At 53.8% G+C, this 20624-nt stretch overlaps 9 protein-coding genes across 9 annotated transcripts; 5 read left to right on the forward strand and 4 right to left on the reverse strand.

Annotated features, from left to right (window-relative positions):
* Positions 1-487: 487 nt before the first annotated feature.
* On the reverse strand, positions 488-1399 carry CTAM01_03490 (uncharacterized protein; the record flags this gene model as incomplete). Its single annotated transcript, XM_060519525.1, has 1 exon — positions 488-1399. One exon carries the CDS (start codon positions 1397-1399, stop codon positions 488-490), a length of 912 nt encoding a protein of 303 aa, XP_060385731.1.
* A 549-nt stretch (positions 1400-1948) lies between these two features.
* Positions 1949-2513, forward strand: CTAM01_03491 (ribosomal protein S12; the record flags this gene model as incomplete). The annotated part of the gene is made up of 2 exons (XM_060519526.1): positions 1949-2195; positions 2335-2513. The coding sequence occupies 2 exons, from the start codon at positions 1949-1951 to the stop codon at positions 2511-2513; spliced, it is 426 nt and encodes a 141-aa protein (XP_060385732.1).
* A 336-nt stretch (positions 2514-2849) lies between these two features.
* CTAM01_03492 (4-hydroxybenzoate polyprenyl transferase) lies at positions 2850-4079 on the reverse strand (the record flags this gene model as incomplete). The annotated part of the gene is made up of 1 exon (XM_060519527.1): positions 2850-4079. One exon carries the CDS (start codon positions 4077-4079, stop codon positions 2850-2852), a length of 1230 nt encoding a protein of 409 aa, XP_060385733.1.
* Positions 4080-4909: 830 nt separating this feature from the next.
* CTAM01_03493 (AT hook domain-containing protein) lies at positions 4910-9317 on the forward strand (the record flags this gene model as incomplete). The annotated part of the gene is made up of 2 exons (XM_060519528.1): positions 4910-5180; positions 5233-9317. The coding sequence occupies 2 exons, from the start codon at positions 4910-4912 to the stop codon at positions 9315-9317; spliced, it is 4356 nt and encodes a 1451-aa protein (XP_060385734.1).
* Positions 9318-10014: 697 nt separating this feature from the next.
* On the reverse strand, positions 10015-13818 carry CTAM01_03494 (uncharacterized protein; the record flags this gene model as incomplete). The annotated part of the gene is made up of 3 exons (XM_060519529.1): positions 10015-10335; positions 10411-13578; positions 13726-13818. 3 exons carry the CDS (start codon positions 13816-13818, stop codon positions 10015-10017), a joined length of 3582 nt encoding a protein of 1193 aa, XP_060385735.1.
* An 834-nt stretch (positions 13819-14652) lies between these two features.
* CTAM01_03495 (uncharacterized protein) lies at positions 14653-14993 on the forward strand (the record flags this gene model as incomplete). Its single annotated transcript, XM_060519530.1, has 3 exons — positions 14653-14733; positions 14799-14915; positions 14970-14993. 3 exons carry the CDS (start codon positions 14653-14655, stop codon positions 14991-14993), a joined length of 222 nt encoding a protein of 73 aa, XP_060385736.1.
* Positions 14994-15802: 809 nt separating this feature from the next.
* On the reverse strand, positions 15803-16939 carry CTAM01_03496 (uncharacterized protein; the record flags this gene model as incomplete). Its single annotated transcript, XM_060519531.1, has 3 exons — positions 15803-16220; positions 16296-16818; positions 16885-16939. 3 exons carry the CDS (start codon positions 16937-16939, stop codon positions 15803-15805), a joined length of 996 nt encoding a protein of 331 aa, XP_060385737.1.
* Positions 16940-17350: 411 nt separating this feature from the next.
* CTAM01_03497 (short-chain dehydrogenase/reductase SDR) lies at positions 17351-18205 on the forward strand (the record flags this gene model as incomplete). Its single annotated transcript, XM_060519532.1, has 1 exon — positions 17351-18205. The coding sequence occupies one exon, from the start codon at positions 17351-17353 to the stop codon at positions 18203-18205; it is 855 nt and encodes a 284-aa protein (XP_060385738.1).
* Positions 18206-19071: 866 nt separating this feature from the next.
* Positions 19072-20335, forward strand: CTAM01_03498 (FAD binding domain-containing protein; the record flags this gene model as incomplete). The annotated part of the gene is made up of 2 exons (XM_060519533.1): positions 19072-19460; positions 19555-20335. The coding sequence occupies 2 exons, from the start codon at positions 19072-19074 to the stop codon at positions 20333-20335; spliced, it is 1170 nt and encodes a 389-aa protein (XP_060385739.1).
* Positions 20336-20624: the final 289 nt, after the last annotated feature.

Raw genomic sequence — 20624 nt, forward strand, 5'->3', positions numbered from 1 at the left:
TCGATGGCGCAATCGACCGCTTTGTGCACCCGCATCTCCCGCTGCAGACTCGGAGCAATTTAGCGATCGGTGACAGCGATGGGCAAGCCATTGTACCGTCGCACCTCACCAGCCGACTCATGTGTACGACTTCATCCGGCTCCTCCGACGATGGAGCTCAATGTTCCAGTGTGATCTTCAGCTTGTCGTTCTTTGCTGGTATAGACTGTGTGGACCTCGTTGATCGCCTCACAAAGCCTGAACAGGAACGTTGAGCTGGCTTAGAGATATCAATTAATACTATAAGCATCCAGTGCCAATCTATCAACCTGACGTTGGTGGGGTGCTGCCGCTCAATGCATGTGATCCTCAACGCCAGCCCATAATAACCAAACAACGAAACTCCTTCCCGAGCATGCAAAGAATCAACGATGTCGTAATACAGTGGCCCTGGATGATGCTTCAGGTAATAGGGCAAACAAAACACAAAAAGATCACAGGATTGCCTCTACCCCTTCGCACTGCCCATCGCGCTGTCATTCTCGCCCCAGATATCCTTAGTCTCCTGCTCAACAGCCCGCATCGCAACAGCAACGTGTTCAAGTTTGGCAACGACGTCGAGAACACCTTTGTTGACCCGTTGGAAGTACCGATCGTTGGCCTCGCGCCTCTTGCGTGCGAGCAAGATGTCCACCTCTGTCTCCTGCTCGAGTTTCGCACCGAGTCGCTCCGTACCCCCGCTGCTACCTGGTCGCCCATTGTTGCTTCCCGTGCTCCGCGGTCCTTCGTTGCCATCTGACGCCACGCCGCTCGTCTCTCCTAGCACTGCGCTCTTGAGGTTGCGGACCTCCTCGCCTCCGGCTGCTGACGTGTTGGAGCGCTGGCCCGTCATCTCAATGGCCTCATCGGCTTCACTTCGTGCCCATGCCTGTGCCAGGTCGATCTGTGCTGTCCTCAGCTCCTCCAGCTTGCGATCGTGATCGGGTCCAAACACGTGAGTTCCACCTGACGCCGAGAGCTCGACCTCCTCGAGCGTCGCCTGCATCTCGGCCCATAACGCGTCGGTCCTGTCGCTACTACGGGCGCTATCGGCGGTCTTGAGATTCCGGACAGGGCGCGCAACGGATGGCGCGACTACCGAGCCCGTATGAAGAGATCCATTCCGTTGCATATTCATGGCCTGCTGAGGGAGAGGTGTGACGCCAGCAGACAAGGTGGCCGGCGCTCCAGGCGCAAGTATACCCGGTAACGAGGCATGAGAGGCGGCGGGAGATGGATGAAGGAATAGGGACGGCGGAGGGTCGCGCTGTTTTCCTTTGCTCTTGGCTGATTGAGACATGCCTACATTTTGTGTGTCGTCGTGAACATTCCAAGCTCGGGACTTGGCGTCTGAGACAGCTTCTCTTGAACTTGACGGCATCTGATAGGATTGGTTGGGTTTTGATAGTCGAGGCAAGCTGTGGACCATGGGGGGACACCCCTGGCTAAGACGGTACGGTCAGCAGCGTGGGGTTCGAGCTCCGAGCGGACCAAAGTGGTTGAAAGCGAAACCCGGCCGTGGTTGGGCGAACCTGCCCCCACTTTTGACTTGCAGACCCGGCCTTCTTCCGCTCGTCAGGCAATGGGACAACGCACGAGCCAGTATCACGTGATGAAAAACGACGCTCCTCCCACCGAAGGGCACAAACCCTCTGTGTGCCGAAAAAGCTGTCGTCGGACAAATCTGAGGATACCACTTTTCGCGAAGAAGCAGTCAGGCACTATCACCACCACCAAGTCAATTCCCGCGATACCCCCCAACACATCGGTACGTTTGCGCTGTCCCATCCAGAACCTCCAACCTATCGACGACGAATTCCCCGAGCAAGAAAAAATTTCAACAATCTCGACGACGAAATCTCGATTGCCACCAGCACACAACTACCCCTCTAGGAACTTTTTCAACTGACAATAGTCTCATCCAGCCAAAATGCCTCGTGGACTCAATGCGGCGCGCAAGCTGCGCATGAACCGTAAGGACCAGAAGTGGGCCGATCTCGGATACAAGAAGCGTGCCCTCGGTACCGCTTTCAAGTCCTCCCCCTTCGGTGGTTCCTCCCACGCCAAGGGCATCGTCCTCGAGAAGGTCGGTGTCGAGGCTAAGCAGCCCAACTCCGCTATCCGAAAGTGCGTTCGTGTTCAGTTGATCAAGAACGGCAAGAAGGTCACTGCTTTCGGTACGATACACCCTCTCCCGAATACCCCCCAACATGCGATTCTCGAACGACGAACAAGAGAACGGGAAAAGAAAAGCTGGTCTTGAATGGGACCATGTGGCGAAGGGAACTGAAGTGCTGACATTTTTATGATCTCTAGTCCCCAACGACGGTTGCTTGAACTTCGTCGACGAGAACGACGAGGTCCTCCTGGCCGGTTTCGGTCGCAAGGGCAAGGCCAAGGGTGATATTCCCGGTGTCCGTTTCAAGGTCGTCAAGGTCTCTGGTGTCGGTCTGCTCGCTCTGTGGAAGGAGAAGAAGGAGAAGCCCAGATCCTAAACGGGAGGCTTTTTTCGATCGCGCGAAAGCATGGGAAGGACAGTGGAAGAAAATTCGGCACTCGGAGTTTTACGCTTGCATTGGCATCAATGGGTTATGGTCCTGATACTGCGGGTAGACTTTGGTCGATGAAATAAAACATCATGAAAGTCAATACCTGAACATGCGGCATTTCACATCACACATTACACAAAACGGGGTTTATTTGGGGGTGGGTTGTGAAGAACACAAATCAAGAATCAAGGGAATGTTGATTCTACGTGCTATGAAATTTACAGACGATGTTGGTACAAGCTTTCTCCTGACATCTTTCCATACGCCGTTTTTTGAAGTTTCCTACTCCAGCTGCTTCTGACCGACAGCATCCTCGTTTCCGCCTTGAATGTATCTTACAGTGTAATCGGCCGCGAGACCCAAGCTGATGACGCCACCAGTGATCCAACAACCGTTAATGAACCACCACCAGCAGTCCTTGACGCTCTTCAGGTTGACCCGCTTGATCATGACACCGAGTGTCACCGCCGCTCCACCGACGCTGCCAATAAAGAAGGCTGGACCCGCACCAGCTGCGAACCCAGCAGCACCCAAAAGACTCAGCTGGACCGCAGCCAGACCCGTCAGGACCTGCTTGGTCTCGGCATCGTGCTTGAGGGCGATACTCTTGATGCCCGCCTTGACGTCATCCTTGATGTCCATGTGGGCGTAGATCATATCGTACAGAATCGTCCAGGCGACGTTCGATGTGTACAGAAGCCCAGCAGCCGTCAAGGCCGCGCTATTGGACAACAAGTCGATTCCGAGAGCTGGAAAGCCCATCATCGCACCCCAGGAGAAGGTGAGGCCCAGTACGGCCTGGGGATAGTAGGTGACCCGTTTCGCCAGGGGATAGGAGGCCACGAAGAGCAGACTCGGAATGCCGTACCAGAGGCAGGACGTGGGGAACTGAACCAAGATGCCCAGTCCGGCCAGGAGCTGGGCGCCGGTGAACGCGAGACCCTGGAAAGGAGTGATGGCGCCTCGCGCGATGGGCCGGAATTTCGTTCTCGTGACGTGCGGATCGAGGTTACGGTCCCACAGGTCGTTGATGCTGCAGCCCGCGCCTCGCATGATGAGGGCTCCCGAGAAGAACAGGAGCGAAGTTCCAATGACAGAGGCCGGAGACGCCATAGGCATGGCCATCGGTGCGGCCATCAGTGTTGAGAATAGACAGGGGAAGAAAAGGTAGTAAGTGCCTGCCGGCTTATCGATACGGGTAAGTTCTGCGTAGGGGACCCATGATGCGGGCAGGTAAGAGATGATACCGGTCGTCGGCGGCGAGTACACAGCTTCAGGTGATGCTGGTTCGGGAGTGTCTGGAGCAATGGCTGTTGTGAGGCGTTTCGTGGTGGTGTGGAGAGCTGTGTGCTGCTGATGAGCTGAGCTCCGAAGAGTGAGATATGTGCTAGGCTTGCGGTGTGCCTGCAAGCCCAATCGAGATGGTGACGCCGCTGAGAGAAATCTCGTTGTGCCAGATGGATGGTTGCATGCCGCCCTTAGGGGCCCTCTTAGCAAGTTGACTTGCCTCATTTCGAGTCACTGTCACGATATTAGTATAAGTGACACATTGACGATTAAAGAACACGTAGAAGAGTTTACAAGCTGTTCGCAGTAATACCAGAGATAAGGTACAAAAGTTTTTAAGCTCTAAAAGGAGTGATATTTGCAATATGGAAAACATTGAAGCGTTGAGCCTTGAATCCATCTAAACTGTGAAGCTCTTCAGCTGTGATGTGCAAGGGTGCCAGCTCCCTCAACTATGTTCACCATAGCGCGATACAGACATTTCATCGAAAGGCCTTAGCTTCGGAGGCAAGAGCCCGTGGAAATCTTCTAGCCAGTATTTCCACTGGAGAAGAACGAAAAGAAACCTTAAGACTTACCGACAATCGATACGGAGCTCTAAGAAAAACCAGATATGCCCCGTCAACTTTTTGCACCCGTCACCGAGAGAACCGAAATTTGAGAGCCGTCGCCAAAGGGTCCAGAGCTTAAGTGTGGTCCGTGCTGTTTGATCCTTGGGGGCCAAGGTACCGGTAGATTCGCAGACCTTGATTGGCTGCGCATTTGACTTTCGTTCCTCCCCATCGCCTTTGAATCTCGAATTGTTCAGCCTCGCCCGACGCCACTTTCCGTTTACGCGACACGCTTTCCAGCCTCTGGATCGCACCGCCGTTTGTCGCGAACATCACCAGTCGGCGTCTTCGCCGGTCATCCTACCAATTCCGCCGGCTCGACGCGCCGCAGGTCGTCTCGATTACGCCTGGGGATACATGCGTCTCGCATGTCCTGACCGACGCGTCAAAGATAGCATTCTCATGCGATTCCCCGCCCGAAAGTAGCCATAGCCAGCCTTCAAGATGCCGCCACCATCGCATCCCCAGGCCAAGTTCGATCCGATTCCCCCGGACTTAGACCTTTTCACGCTTGTCGATCATACCCCGAATTTCGAATGGGTCCTCCGAATTTCGACTGCTCAGATTCAAGGATTGGGCCCCCAGGAGTTTGAGAAGTTGGTCCAACTACAAGTCATTCAGGGCGGGAAGCCCTTGGTGATTGAGAAATGGAACGAGGTTCTTCCCGAGTGGCTCTTCAGTGGAGAGTGGATGGAGAAGACATACGACAAGAAGCGTGAGTGTAGTCACCTTTTGCCTAATCGCGGCAGCAGCTGACATCAAGACAGAGGAAAATGTCCGTGACATTACCGGCCAGACCGAGATTCCGATGACCACAGGCCACTATATGAGAGCCATGAAACAACTCACCAACCAATGGACACCGACCAATTATCGAGACGAGAGACGGCAACGCCTTTACCTAAAAGACATCGACTGTCCTCCCGAATGGCAAGAACACCTGCAGAAAGTCATTCCTCCCAACCTATTTTACATGAACGAAAATGTCACGCAAAAGGGAGCTGCAGACAGTCGGGAAAGTGATCCTTTTCGTGGCTTTGGCGATAGGTCAAAGGTGGCACCTGCGGGAGATCTCATGTCAAGCCTGCCCGAGGAGATGCGAGCACAGAATCTCATGTGCTATATCGGACACGAAGGAACATTCACCCCGGCGCATCGTGAAATGTGCGCCAGTCTCGGACAAAACATCATGGTTGAGGCTTCGGGGAGTAAGAACGGAGAGAAACCTGGAAGCTCCATCTGGTTCATGACGGAGACCAAGGATCGAGAAGTCGTCCGCGAGTACTTCCTGTCTATGCTCGGCCACGACATCGAAATTGAGAAGCATTTTGCTCAGATCAACGCCTGGAAAAAGGCAACCTTTCCGGTCTACATTGTCGAGCAGAAACCCGGCGATTTCATCCTCATCCCCCCTCTAGCCCCTCACCAGGTCTGGAATAGGGGCACGCGCACCATGAAGGTCGCGTGGAACCGCACGACTGTCGAGACCCTGGACATGGCACTCCACGAAGCCCTTCCCAAAGCTCGTCTTGTCTGCCGTGATGAGCAGTACAAAAATAAGGCTATCATCTACTATACGCTTAAGAAATACTTCGCGCAGATGGTAAAGGCCGAGCAGGACAGCGAGATGGGCATTGCCGGTCTAAGCTCGGAGCTTTTCCGGTCATCCTCACGGTATAAGCAGCTTGCCAAGGATTTCCGCCATCTTTTCTCACTCTACACCGAGATTCTTGTTGACGAAATGTTTGCGACCAAGGAGAAGAACGTCGAATATGTCGAGTACGATTCTTGCGTGACCTGCTCATACTGCAGATCAAACATTTTCAACCGATTCTTGACCTGCAAGCACTGTGTGCGGACTCTGGTCAACGGAGATGAGGATGCATACGACGTCTGTATGGAATGCTACGCCATGGGACGATCCTGTGTCTGCATATCCAAACTTCAATGGTGCGAGCAATGGTCGTGGGAACAACTGACGGAGGATTACGAACTCTGGCGGGCGATGATCATCAAGAACGACGGCTTCGTTGATATAGAGCTATCACCTCAGCCTCTTGAAATCGCTCGCACCCGGCGAGGTAAGAAGGCACTGGCCGAAATTTGCCAGGAGGGTTTGCACAGGCGACCTTTCAAAGATATTTCGAGGCTTGACGAGGACAAGCCACTCACCGAGTCCGAACCCGAGCCAGAATTGGACGACAACGGCAAGCCCAAGAAGAAAAAATACAAACGGAAGAAGAAGAAGGGAGAGCTTCGTCGCTGCCACGTTTGTTGTCACAAGGACTACGCCTACAAGGTGCAAGAATGCTCAAATCCAGAGTGTAAAGAAAGTTACTGCTACGGCGTGCTTTACCGCGCGTTTGATCAGATGCCACAGACGGTACAGGAGAACGAGAATTGGCTTTGCCCAAAGTGCCTGGGCATCTGTAATTGCGGTGCATGTCGCCGTGCCGAAAGCGGCAACCCCTATACGCCAAAGAACACCCTTCTCGGTCATGATACCCGGGCTATTGCGGACGATAGAAGTGTTGAGGCCCTCGTCGACTTCCGCGTGCACAATCTCAACTGGCTCAAGACAGCTGGTGAAGAGGGCCGCAGCGCGAACAGCAAACGTATGAAGGAGCTACGGGAGAAGGCCGACACCGCAAAGGCTCAGGAGAGTGCTTCTCTGACTGCCGAAGACATCGCTAATGGCGCTAACGGTGCTACCGCGTCCGCGGAGGGTGGACTGTACGGATACGGAGATCAGAGCCATGTCCTCGGTGAGCAGGAGGGACATCATGCTGATGATCGCGATCCCAACGCAACTCAAGACATGTCGCAGATGGACATTGACCCGTCTGCTCCAGTGGCGAACATGAATGGGGACCCCGAATGGGACCAGTCAGCATACCCGGATCCCTTGGGCATGGATGGCCAACCCATGTTCGGCATGGGTTACTACCAACAAAGTGGTCCAGATCAGATTCTATTCGACCCGTTCCAAATGCCTTCAACTGACGCCATGGTATTTGACGATGAGGCTGAATACGTCAAGAATATGTTGCGGACACAGAAGCGGAAGGCAAAACAGGAGAATGATTTGGATCCGGACTTCCATGGCCCAAGGCCCCAAAACAGGAAGAAGGCAAAGAAAGACGACGGTGCTGACGAATCTGCCATGGATCCGGCATTGTTCGGTTCGGCACAGCCTGCTTCCGCGGGCGCCGCACCCGAAGCTGCTGAGGGTGATACTGTCGAGCCAGCTGGGGTGAGCGGTGATCCTGAGGATGAAGCCTCGGCCCAGCTTGAAAGAGAGGCAGTCCAGGCAGGCGGTCCAGCACGACGCGGGATGCCAGCTCCTCAATTCCCGGCAAACGTTCCTTCATTGCGACATGCAAGGCCTAGAGCGTCTTATGCTGAGCCAGAAGAACCAATGATCGACGACCCTGATGACATGGTGCCGGCTTTCAAGCAAAGGCCACCGGTCCAAAACGATGAGCCGGAGGCGGGCGATGCCAGTAATGACCCTAGAGACATGGCTTCTGACGCTGTGCGTGCTCTCATCCAGAAGGGAACTGATGCTGCAGCCGCCACCGCCGCCGCTGGTGGAGCCGAAACGCCCACAGCACCAAGGAGGCGAGGCAGGCCGCCGCGGAGCGCGAACTCGACGCCGGGCTCGGTGCCGAGGGCCCCTCTAGCCGATGCTGTTCCAAAGCCATCTGAACTTGCAGCAAGAAATGCAGCGAAGAAACGTGAAGAGCGAGCATCGCGACGTTCGGGCCTTAGCCGCGTTGTGACTATAGATGGAGCCAGCTCGTTCAACCCGAGAGCTAGGGGCAACACAGCTAGCGACGACGACGATGACGACGACGATGCAGATGATGAAGACGCGGCTCACGATGTAACTGAAGCTGAACTCGAGGCCCAACTTGAGCGAGAGTTGGCTGGAGAAGGACCATCCCAGAGTGCACCCGTCACCTCCATCGAGACCGAGACGGCGGAGGCAACCGCGGCACCGCCTAAGAAGCGCCGTGGTCGACCGCCCAAGAACAAGACCGCCGCGGTAGAGAAGGCACCTGTCGATCGATCACCGCCCCCGCCTCCTCCGGGTGCCACAAAGATGATGTCAATGGCGGCCCGTGTTGCAGCTCGCGGAGGAAAGTTCAAGATTACGTCGCGCAAGTCGCGAGATGCGAGCGCGAAACAGACCCCGACTCCAACCCAAGCGTCATCCGCGAGACCTTCAGTCAGTCGCAGCGAGCAGCCAGCCAAGACTGTGCCTTCTACTGAAGAGGCGACGGAGCCAGCAATGGAGACCACCAGAGAGCCTTCGAGAGAACCAAGCGTAGATCTCACTCCTTCACCTCCTGGTGCGCCTGCCAGAGTGAGAGAGCCAAGCTCGGGTCATACGCCTCCACCCCCGGGCACCTCTGCGGACAGACAATCCAGCTCTGATCACACGCCTCCGCCTCCCGGTGCTTCCAGGGGCAGACAGTCGAGCTCCGACCACACACCTCCGCCTCCAGGTGCCGTCGGTCGACGCTGGCGCAAGTCGGATGAAGACGAGTCGGACTTTGACGCTCCCGTCGCGTCGCCGTCCTCTGCATCTTCCTCTGATTCCGGCATTCCCGGAGATCGTTCTCCTCCTCCGCCGCCGTCCGCGCGCCGAGGTAGGCCTTCGGGGGGTCTGACTGTCGTGAGAATCGGCTCCGAGTCGGAATCGGAGAGCGAGATCTCGTCGTCTTCTGAATCGGATAGCGGTATCGGTGGTCCAGAGCCTAGCAGGATGCGAGGCGGGTCTATTCGGGGCGGCGCTACTCGTGGTAGAGGGAGAGGACGTGGACGTGGAAGGGGTCGTGGTCGTTAAAGACTTGTAAATTAGAATGCGGAAAAATAGGGGTCACATCACGTTTGGCGTTTTTGGAGGGAGGGGAAGGTGGGCTTTCCCAAGGACCTGTTTATTGTAGCATCACACTATACCCCCGAACGTATGCTTCTCTCGTTGAACATTTTTTTCACAACGTTCTAGTTAGGACCAAATACCAGGGACAGTTTGCGCATCCTGGCTGGAGATGGAAATCTCCTGATGGCTTTTTACTGTGTGTAGAGACAATATGTTACTCGCCGCCAAATAGTGACATGGGAAGGAAAAAGACAACAAAAAGCATCGGTCGTTGGTGGTATTCGAACTCACAAGCTACAGCTCGGTAGCTTTACACTTCAGGATTAGGGGTATAACCATCTTAAGCTTCTGGGCAAGAGTCCCTTTTACTGCTGCTGAGAATAGTCAGAGGTGAACTTGTTTACAGAGCCCATGGATGGAATAAACAAAAGGAGGAAAAGGCTAGTCACGAAGGTATCTATTCATAGTATTCTCTCTTCTGCCGTATTACTCAAACAACAAGACATTTTTTGCGCCCCATCCTGGAGTCATGCGAGCCTCACTCGTTCCGTCATTTCTTGACTCTGCTCAATTGTTAAATTACCAACACCACCACTTCAGCCCTAATCTCCTTCTCAGACCACGTAAATGTCAACGCTACGAATCGATCCGAGTCCTCTTCTTACTCGGCAGACGCTCTGGCAAGTGCCTCGTGCAAGTGCGGCGGGAAGCGGTAACGCAGCTGCGAGGTGTACGTGGTGAGGTCGAGCGTCATCTGCTTCATCTGCTCGACCATCATGCGACGAGTGCCCTCGTTGCCACTGAACTGGCCGCCGGTGAGCTGGTCGCGCTGGCGCGTGCAGCAGATGATGGTCCACATGAGCAGATTCGGCACGTTGATAGAGACGGGCTGGGAGAGGCCGGAGAACTTTGCGGCGTAGGCGCGGATAATGCTCGGGTCGCCGCTGGCGTCGAGCGGGAGAATCTCGAGGCCGCGGATTTTCTAGAATGCCAAAATTAGTCATCAATGTGCGACGGATATGGGGGAAACAGTGAGTGGTTGCGAGGTGTCACTTACGTCCAGACATTGAGCCCATTGACCGGCCTCGACGAGGGACTTGATGGTGCTCATCTCGAGCAGGACGCGGCAGGCGACTCTGTTCTGCTCCTGGATCTTGCGGTGGAACATGGCATCGCGCTCGTACATGGACATCATCGTACGGGCAAGCTCCACGGGGTCGTCGATGGAAGCCAGGCTAAGGCTGCTGCCGGTCTCGGCCTCCTGGCCGGCGGCGCGAGGCTTAACGGGCATGAGGCGCATGGGATCCTCGCCAATCTCGAGGGAGATGGCCTCACTGAGTGCACGGCTGACAATCGAGACGACGGTATCGTACTCGCCAGCCAGGTGGTACAGAAGGACTGAGTCAGTGGTGCGGCCGTTCTCGTCGGCGAAGCTAGCAGCTTGGACGGTGACGGTGTTGATAAAGTCGTTTTCTTCCGTCAGACCGATCAAAGAACCGCGCTCCTCGATAATACCGCGTATCCGCTGGCCATCAGGGCGGATGTCGCCGATGAGCTTGCTAAACTCACGCGTTTCGAGCACGAGCTCGCGCAAGGCCTCCCAGCAGAGGTTAGCATGACGACGGCCAGCCTCGCCAGACAAGTCCATGTTGAGGCAAATGAGAGTCAGATAGTCAACAGCGGACACAACGTCGGCTGCTCTGAAGTCCCTTGTGTAGTAGCCAATCATCCTGCCAAAGTTGATCTGAACAGAATCCTTGACGTTCAAGCTGCGTAGATCATTGGAGGCGCTGAAAGGATCGGAAGGTCGAAGGAGGCCGTAGTACTCGAGAGCAATGGCGAAGTGGACTGCGTCGACGTAGGAAAAGGGGTAAAGGTACGCAATGGCCTCCTCGAACATGCCTGACAGTACCTGGAGGTAGAAGAACATGCCAAAGCTGCCACTGTTGTCTTCCGCAGAGGTCTTGGGGAAGTGCTTGGCTCCGATTTCCTTGATACTGGACTGCAATTCGGAAAGGCCGTAAGCCTCGCTAGCCACCTCAACCGAACGGTCGCCCTCTCTAGCAAGGTTGAATTGAAGCCAAATCCAGTCGTTGATATCGGTGTTGAGGCCATCCAGACTCCGATTATTCAGGTCACAGCGACCAATAATCTTGTAACAAGCCATCCGGAAGGGATCGATGGAGTTGTCGGGAGCGTTGCGCACACGCTGAGTGTACTCGGCATTGCATCTATCCTGCAATGTGCGCTTCAAGCGGCGGTCTTCGTTAGAAGCATAGCCGTTGAGATAGCTCTGGAATGTGCGGTCGATGCTGCGGAACTGATTGCCGTTATCATTCACATACGTCGCAGCTTCGCTGACGTGACCAGAGCGTAGCAAGTAGAAGACGATGGCCCACACATATTCACCACCAGTTTGCTGAAGGTCTGTGTTATCAGGCACCAAATCCTTTCGTGCAGAACGTAACCGGATGTAGGCTCTGATCTTGCTGACAATATCGGGGCGGCCACCGAGGTTGGCTTCGTGGGGGTGTTTTGCAATGAGGGCCTCGACTTCTTGAAGGAATTGCTTCTCAAGATATCTGTTGGCACCATCCAACAGCCTCTTTCGCATAGATATCGAGCTGGCAGAGTTCGGCGATTCATCCAAGTACATCTTGGCAAATTGCCGCTCCTTCGCAGTGGCACCATTGATGGTAGTCTCTGCTTCAGGGTCTTCTCCGACGATCTCGCGAACAGCATAGTACGCCTCAACGATGTGTGGCGCATATGGGTCTAGAGACCGGTGCTCGACATCCGCGAGCTCTGAAAGGATGGGATAGGGATGGGCAATGAGCCGCGCCTGATTGAGGTTGCGGACCTTTTCGGAAAGCTTGTTCTGCTTCTCCCGTAGAGATCTGTCGTCAGAATTGATGTGGCCGGTCAACGAACCGCCATTGTCCGTGGACCGATCAACATCTGAGAACTCTGGCTGGTGAGACCCGATCTTGCTTGCGTTGCCGATGACCGAGCGATGCATGCTCGACTTGCCCAGGACGCTTGCTCTGCCAGAACGAGCTCCAGTCGCCTGGCTCTTGCTTCGGCGCGAACGACCAAAGCCACCAGAGGTCTCTCTTGTCGACGCAGCGGGTCCGAAAGAAGACTCTTCACGAGCCTTGATACCAAAGTGCTCGTAGATGCGCTTGCGCTGGGCGTCCCATTCCATCGTCACGTTGTCCTCCAAGAAGTTATCAAAGTCGCGGACCGATCTCTCTAAGCCGTCCGCAATCATGCTCATCGTTGTCTTCGTCTGGAGGTTCGCGAGGTACGTCTCGACGTCGATTTCGGCGGGTGAGTAGCCAGAGGGTCTCTCGACACGGCCAGTCTGCAGATCGAGGGATCCGAGGTCTTTCGCGGCGGTAGAAGGATCCACGCCAGATGCAGCGAGGAGGTAGTGCGCTCTACCATCGGAAGGACGCTCCTGAGCCTTTGTTCCCAGCTTCTTCAAGCGCTGGCGAAGGTCGCCCAGGCCCAATTGCAGACTAGGGAGGTCCTCCATGCCATTTTCGCCATCTCCTTGCTTCTTGCTCTTGGCGAACAGGCTGTCAAAGTATGCGCCTGACGGTTGACCCTGCTGGATTTGGGACTGGTTGTTTGTATTCTGCTGCGGTTGCTGCGATGAGGGGAAGAGTGAGCCGCCGAGAGTGTTGTTTGCAGTAGTCTGGCCGAAGGTCGAGCCCGTCGTTTGCGCCTGGGGTTGGTTTTGTTGACCACCTCCAATGGCGCCGAAGAGAGATGGCTTCTGTGCCGTTGATGCTCCCAGCCCACCCAAGCCTCCCAAGCTGAGTCCGCCTGATTGTTGCTGCTGGCCTTGTTGCTGCTGTTGTTGCTGAGGCGCACCAAACAGCGAGGATCCTGTCGCCGGTTGTGCCGTCGTCGATGTGCCGAAGAGACCGCCGGTGGTCGCAGGTTTGGCCTGATTGAGGTTTCCGAATAGACCGCCTGAAGCAGGCGTAGAGCTAGTCTGTTGGGTGCTGGTCGTGTTCTGCTGTCCAAACAAACCTCCTCCTGTGCTGCTCTGTTGCTGGGTTCCGCTAGTCGAGGTTCCCAGACCACCCAGAGGGTTGTTGCCGAAGAGCGACATATCGTAAAATTTTCGTGGTCGCGTCCAGTCGTAGGCGGGGTTGGGCGCAACGGTGAAGGGGATTTCGAAGGTGTTGTCAATGGATGAGCGCGCTTGAGACAGCTGGCCAGGCGCGTTTGGAGAATGAAATTTTGAGGTTTGGGAGAGCTCTCAGCCAGAGCTCCACTGATTGGTGGGGAGCGACCAGGCAACGGCCTGCATATATTCTCCGCACGGGGAAAGAGTTGCCCGCCATCCCTCAGCACTTACGGCCCCAATTACGTGCGCCGTCTCCTCCGACCCGGATAAAGACACTCGGAGTCCGTTCCCATGAGCTGGAATACAATTATGATAGCAGGCCATTACTGTGACGAGCTGCAGTGGCTCTGCTCGTGTTTGGACCTCTCATCGTATGAAGAAAGCATTGGAGTGAAGTAAGCTGAGCTACTGCAACACCCTGGAGCTCTCCAGCCAGATCAGACGACTTTGCATGTGAGCTAGCTAAGCTACCGTATTCATTATCATGTTATGTATCCTGAGATTTATTCCCTTTTCCACTCGTCGCTCTTCCATATGACTGTTCCTATCTTGGCAGGTAGTGCCCAATTTGTGCGCCGCCATTTCCTAATCACGCAAGCACCGGTAGACGCAGACGGCTGATGTTGATATGCGAATGACGGATATGGTCTTTATATGAGTGATACTGAGCCGACAGACATGTCAGTCAGCGACCAACTTTGCGGTGAGATACACATATAGTCAAGCCTGAATTTGAGGAATGTATTACTACTAAAAAAGGGTTTCTTCATGACTCGGCGACACCAACCCGACAGATTCGGAAAGCCATTTACAGTGGTGGACTCGCAGATTATACCAACAGTCTCCACCAGTCGTTATAGTCGATCGTATCAATTTGCCAGGAGTTGAGACCCTAATTCGATTGCCGGCGGATGGTCAAACCCCGTCGGTGATGATGATACTCTCCGAAGACGAGTCGCAATTTTTCTTGTGTCGATATCTATCCAACGTTGGGGGAGAGCCAAAGACTTGATTTGACAACCGGAAGGATAAATAGTCTGATAGACGACGTCAACTTACACACTCCTTTGACATCATTATCAGACTTAGATTTTAACCAGATCCCCTCACACTCTTCAGGCTCGCGTTATTCTTGCAATTACAATCTGCTCATCAAAAATGCGTTCCGTCACATTGCTCCTCGTCATTTGCAACGTTCCGGCAATCTTCGCCACTTGCAGGTCCGTCACGCAGCCATGCGTAAGTTCTTCTGGAGAGGCCAATGGCAGTTGAGGAACTTGACTTTAATTGACGATATTTCCCAGACTAATTTTCAAACTTGCTATGGGTTGGAAATGGCATCGACCTGTGCTTCTGACGAGTACGTGAGTCGTGAAGGAAGTTGCCAGTCTGTAACATCTGCTACCAACAGTCACGTCACGGTAAGCCATCTCTCTTCCAACAGATAGAGCATTGTGGCTGATCGAAATTTCCAGTGCGAGTGTTGTAAAAAGAAGTGAAAAAAACCCCGTTCGTCGGGGGTGCTGGGGCGAAACCCAGACCTTTGAAGTTGAAGGCGGCAAGGCAATCTCGTCTCATAGGAACAAGTGTGTCAGCTATCTGACCCTACTGAGACACCGTGTATTAAGTTAGAAGATGCCCACGAAATAAGTCTGTTGGCTCTCAGCCACGAACATAGATCATACAACTAGAACAGCCCGACTTTTGATCGATTAGAATCCCATTCATAGCGATTATCTCCCAAGAGTAACCCTATCAGCAAGCTGACCAAACTCCCCTGCTCCAAGCGTTGTCGTTCCGTTTGACTTTCCCTTCAGATGAAACCAAGTAGGCCCAGGTGTCAATTCCCATAGTAATGATGTCTACCAGGCATTGGACCCGTGTCCAGTCCCGTGCCTAGGCCTATGGCAGTCACTGCACCCCCTGTCTTCCTGTCTAAGGTGGGTTTGATAGAATGATACCATCACTCATCGCTGCCAGTATATAAGCGTTATTCATGGGACCCGTTTGTAGATGGCAGTCTGAGGCCAGCAGCAACCGCAGGTAATGTGAGTGCCGTTACGTTTCCAAGCGGCTGACGTCCAACGACAAGTAAACCTCAAGTCCTCAAAACTAACATTATATTAGGTTGTGTTATGTCCTTATAGTACTCTCACGTGCCTCCGTACTGTGTGTACGACTAGTCAAAAATTTCAATGGATATGGAACACCAGAATATCTAGGATGATGTGTCGTTGGGGTTTGTAGCTGTTCCCGTGAATAATAATGATATCTGACTGCGAAGTTGCATACCCTCCCATCATATCCTTCAAGAAGAACCGTCTCTCTTCTTCACAAACTCTGTCTCAAAAGGAAGCCCATTCGATATCCTCACCGCACCATAAAGCGCAGAGACGTCCAGCTGCCGGCCAACCGACTCGCCGTACGCTTTCGCCACCTCCAGGTTCTTCATAACAAGCGAAGACACACCGAGTTGCACTCCCAAATCCGTCGCAGCAGTCTGAATCTCTTGCCCGCCTAGAACCGCAAGACCAACATCTGCCCACGGTCTTTCGCCTCGTGGTGGCATGTACGCCCCGGTGGTCAGACGCTGCGAGATCATGAGCCCTGGCAAGCCGTGCTGCTGCTGGATCAAGTTCTCGACGTCGGCAACCCCTAATCCAGCCTTCTCCGCAAGGACGTGAGCCTCAGCAATGACCTCTATCATACCGATTCCGAGTGAGTTTCTGTTTGATATGCCTTAGTACCTTTTCTCTCATAAAGAAAAAGAAAAAGAAATGTCTGGAGGTTCAGTTACTCACGCAACAGCTTTCAGACTGCTTGCAAGCCGCACATCATCTCCGAGTCTCAAGATCCCTCTACCCATCACCCCGACAATGTACGGGTTGACGACGTCGATGGCAGCCTCCGCCCCTGCCAATATCCACAAAAGTTGTCCCTTTGCGGCTACGGGGCTGGCACCAAGGACAGGAGCCGCGACGTACTCGGCACCCTGTTCTCTCAACCTCGACCTCACTTGAGCTGAAATTTTGGGATGAATGCTCGAGGTATCGACAACGACTTTCTTGTCAAAAGGGATAGTCGCACCATTTGACTCTAGTATTGTGTTTAGCACTGTTTCAACCGCATTTCCATCGCTTAGAGACAAGAAGATGATGTCAGATTTCGCGGTAAGCTCATCAAGGCTGCGAGAAACACCACCCAAGGTTTCCAGGGCTGCACCCCTGGACTTGGTGCGATTGTAGAAACTGAGATTCGGCGCGCCCGACTGCGAAAGGTGCTTTTGTAGGTTGGTCGCCATGCCCAGCCCCATGGAGCCCAAACCTGTTTATTTGCGCGTGTTAGTGAGGTGAAAAGTAATGGGATTTCTAACGGGAAGATCCAACTTACCTATCCATCCTAGCCTCAGGCGAGGACTGGCTGCGGGTACAATAACACTGCTCATGATGTAATGCGTATGATCCTGAAACTGATTTATTGAAGTGCTATTTCATGATGAGAGCTTGGCAAGACACCTAGCCTTTTAAGCTTTGGGGAATTGCACATTGTAGAGCTGCCAGTCAGCCTTGATGACACTGCAAGTCTCCGGGGTAGGATCTAAATGTCCGACGGAGGCGGCGATTACATCCTTGGATTTTCAAGTTTAGAAGCATTTCTCATTGACGACGGCAATTCATCGATAGCTCCTCATTTCGTATCAGATATCTTGAATTCTGTTGATCTAGACGTAAATGCGCATGAAGTGCTAGGTGTGCATGTAAATAATCGCGGCATTCCTTCCTTGGCACCAATACCAATAAGTGACTTCTCGCATCCTCACTCAGATACTCCGTCAATAACAGCCCACCTTGTGACTATGGCATCTCAATCACTCCCAGTTCTTGTCATCATTGGCGGCGGCGGCATCGGTCTTGCCACAGCCCACCGCCTTGGCCCTGGCCGACGAGTTCTGTTTGCAAGCCGCTCCCCCTCCACCCTCGACGCAGGGGCCGAATCCCTCAAAAAGAAGAGCATTGAGGTTACCACGAGACAGGTCGACGTGTCTTCCTATGACTCCGTGGCGGCCGTCGCAAAGACGGCCGCAGCCCTGGGCGCCATCGAGGCCGTCGTACTGACATCCGGCGTCAGTGCGGTAGTCGGGTCAGTCGAGATGATTCTGACAGTGGACATCCGGGGCACCGCGAATGTCATTGATGCGTTTGGCAAAGAAGTTGTTATGCCTGCGGGTTCTTCGCTTGTTTGTACCGGTAGTACAGCGCAAGGCTTATGCCCACCCATGTCCCCAGAGCTGGAGACGCACCTCGCTACGGCACCGCTCTCATCCCTTTTGTCTCCGAATCAGGAGCTTGATCGTATTATTAGTGGAAAGAGCAGAGTTGCATATTATGTTGCGAAGAAGGCCAACTTCCTGCGGGTTCAGGCAGCGGCGGCGTCGAGGGAGTATGCCGGCAGAGGCGTAAGGGTTAATTGTGTTAGTCCCGGGATGACGGAGACGAACATGCTTACGGCAGAAAAGTCGGTGGATATGGTGGGTGATATGATTACTGCTGCGCTAAAAGTTCATCCTTTGAAAAGGGCGTCCACGGCGGATGAGATTGCTCAGGCGATTGAGTTCGTTGTGAAATGCGGCTACGTCAATGGAGTTGACATCCTCGTTGATGGGGGAATCAGCGCGGTCGAGTTGTGGAGTAGCATCGTCTGTCTATCCTGAAAAGGCAGCGAATCTGAGGAAGTCCATTGAGGAATAGCTCTAGAATTCAGGCTTAGTATAAATCTGGATTTGGTGAGAGCATCAACACCGGGTAATCTAACTCGCAAATCTGCCAGAATGATCGTCGATTGAAGGGGAAACAGTTGAGATGATCGATTAGCTAATGATATCTCATTCGCGATCAGGCTCAACTTTGCTGAAGGAGAAGAGAAAGAGCTTCAATCTTGCTTTTGCTTTCTGACATTACCGGGACTTGATTTCTTACATGTTTTTAACATCAAACTAATGTCCTCGAGAGGCATCGCGCCGTGATGTTATACCTCTTCTTTTCATGGTTGACTAAGTTATCCCTACAACGGAACCTCACCTCGGATTCTAAGGATAGATAGACGAATGCAGGCACTCAGTAACTAGGGAACTACTTCCGTGGAAATGAGACCCAACTTGTGGCACCCAGCATCTTTATTTTCCTCATAAGCTCACAACAGTCTCTGCCCAAACTTGAGGATAACTGCGATGCAGGACTGTTACAGGGGACATTCGCAAACCACAAAAAACTGGATCAATTAGCAAGAGAATAGGATGGATGATATGTCAGATGTCGGCCGACAGTGACGGACACGGAAACCCACGCCGCATAGGCGCACCTTCAGCCGAGCCCGTCAACCACTCACGCCGCAGACTCCAGTTATTGCTGACGGTGTGGGGTCATTCGACTTGTCAAAGGATCTGTCCGTCTTACATGTATGGTTTATTTGAACTGAATCTCGAGCTTCATTTCCATCATGAGACTTCACCCGTCTATCGCCAAAGTCTAGCATTCTCAAGGACTTCTCCATCGAACGCCACAAGAACCTCTCCCAACAATGGCCAACCCAACATCCTCACCGCCCCGGTCCTCACGACACCCCCTCCTAACAACCCTCTTCACAACAATCTTCGCCCTCCTCGCAGTCGCGGGCGTCTACTTCATCCGCATCCAACCAGGCCACACCTCCTTTACCCGAAACCTCACCGACCTCGTCGAGACGGAGAAACTCCAAGATGGCTCCCGTCTCTACACGACCTACGCCGGCCTCAAACCGCTCGACCTCGGCCTCACCTACCTCGTCGCCTCCTTCGCTCAGGGACCTCTGAGCCTCAACGAGCCGGCAAGGATCCAGCAGATCCACTTCCTGCTCAACTTCTTCCCGGCCGTGGTGGTCTTCAACGTCGAGGCCTATCGCTCCAGGAACCGTTGGAGTTTCCTCAGCTTGTAAGCTCCCCTTCCCTTCCCTCCATCACGACTTTCTCAACCCACCCACCAAAGCTCAGAAGCACAAACAAGCAAAACTAACACGATAACACAGTCACGCCGCCTGGGCAGCGCTCTATCAAACAGTAGGCGGCGGCGTCATAATTCCCCTCTACCATCTCGCCTACACCCTCCTCACCACGCGGAAAACCTACCTCGTCTCGGGCGGCGATGTGCCCCTCCCCCTCGCAAATGCCCTCCTCCCGGCCTCCCTCCTCATCTTCGCCCTCCCGACCGCGGCAATGTACTACCCCTGGTCCTCCCCCCGCCTAGCGCAGAACCTCATCGCCTTCTGGCAGGTCGTGCCCGTCCTCGTCAACGCCGGGATTTGGCTCCTGGCAAGCACTGTTTACAGACCCAAACAAACTCCTGAAACTAAGAAGACGAAGACGGCCACCCGCAAGCAAACAACCCTCGTCCTCCGCCGCCTCTACTCCACCGCCATCCTCGTCGCCTCAGCATCCCACTTCTACACCCTCTACACAATCTTCACCTCCCAAAACAAATACCTAACCCTGACAAACGTATTCCTTCCACTAAGCGACATCTCAACCGGCGACGTCGGCACAGGCCTATTTCAAATCTTCCAGTGGGATTTCTGGCTCATCTTTGGCTCCTCGAGGCTGTGGTGCGCCCTCGTCGTCTACGACGTCCAGAAGCAGCGGCACGGCAGGGTCAACCTCAAAAGGTTTCTGGCGTACTACGTCCTGGCCAACAACTTGGAGTTCGTCGTCGGGCCGGGGGCCGTGTTGGCGGGTGTTTGGCGGTGGAGGGAGGAGAGATTGGTTGAGATCGAGGCCATGGCTGGGCGTCTGGAAAAGGAGCACTCTCTCTAATTGGAGATCAAGTGAGACCATGTCGAGATAGCTTCCGACATGTCCAGAATGATTTACATGTTACATCACTTCAGTGGACGGACCTGAACGCACAGGACAAATGTACCAGTGTCGACATTATTCCCCGGCCTAGATCGATAATGTCTGCCTCTATGTAAAATAGTTGGAAAAGCACCCCTTGCTATATAATACTCGACACAGCCATCTTTGATCCTCTGGACCGTGTCTGCTCGCTCAGCAGAGCTACATGCATCGAGACTCCTCGCGGTACTCCAACGAATGAAGAAAA

This window comes from Colletotrichum tamarilloi (genome assembly GCF_030869305.1).
Source record: "Colletotrichum tamarilloi strain Tom-12 chromosome Unknown Scaffold_8.1, whole genome shotgun sequence".
Taxonomy (NCBI): Eukaryota; Fungi; Ascomycota; class Sordariomycetes; order Glomerellales; family Glomerellaceae; genus Colletotrichum; species Colletotrichum tamarilloi.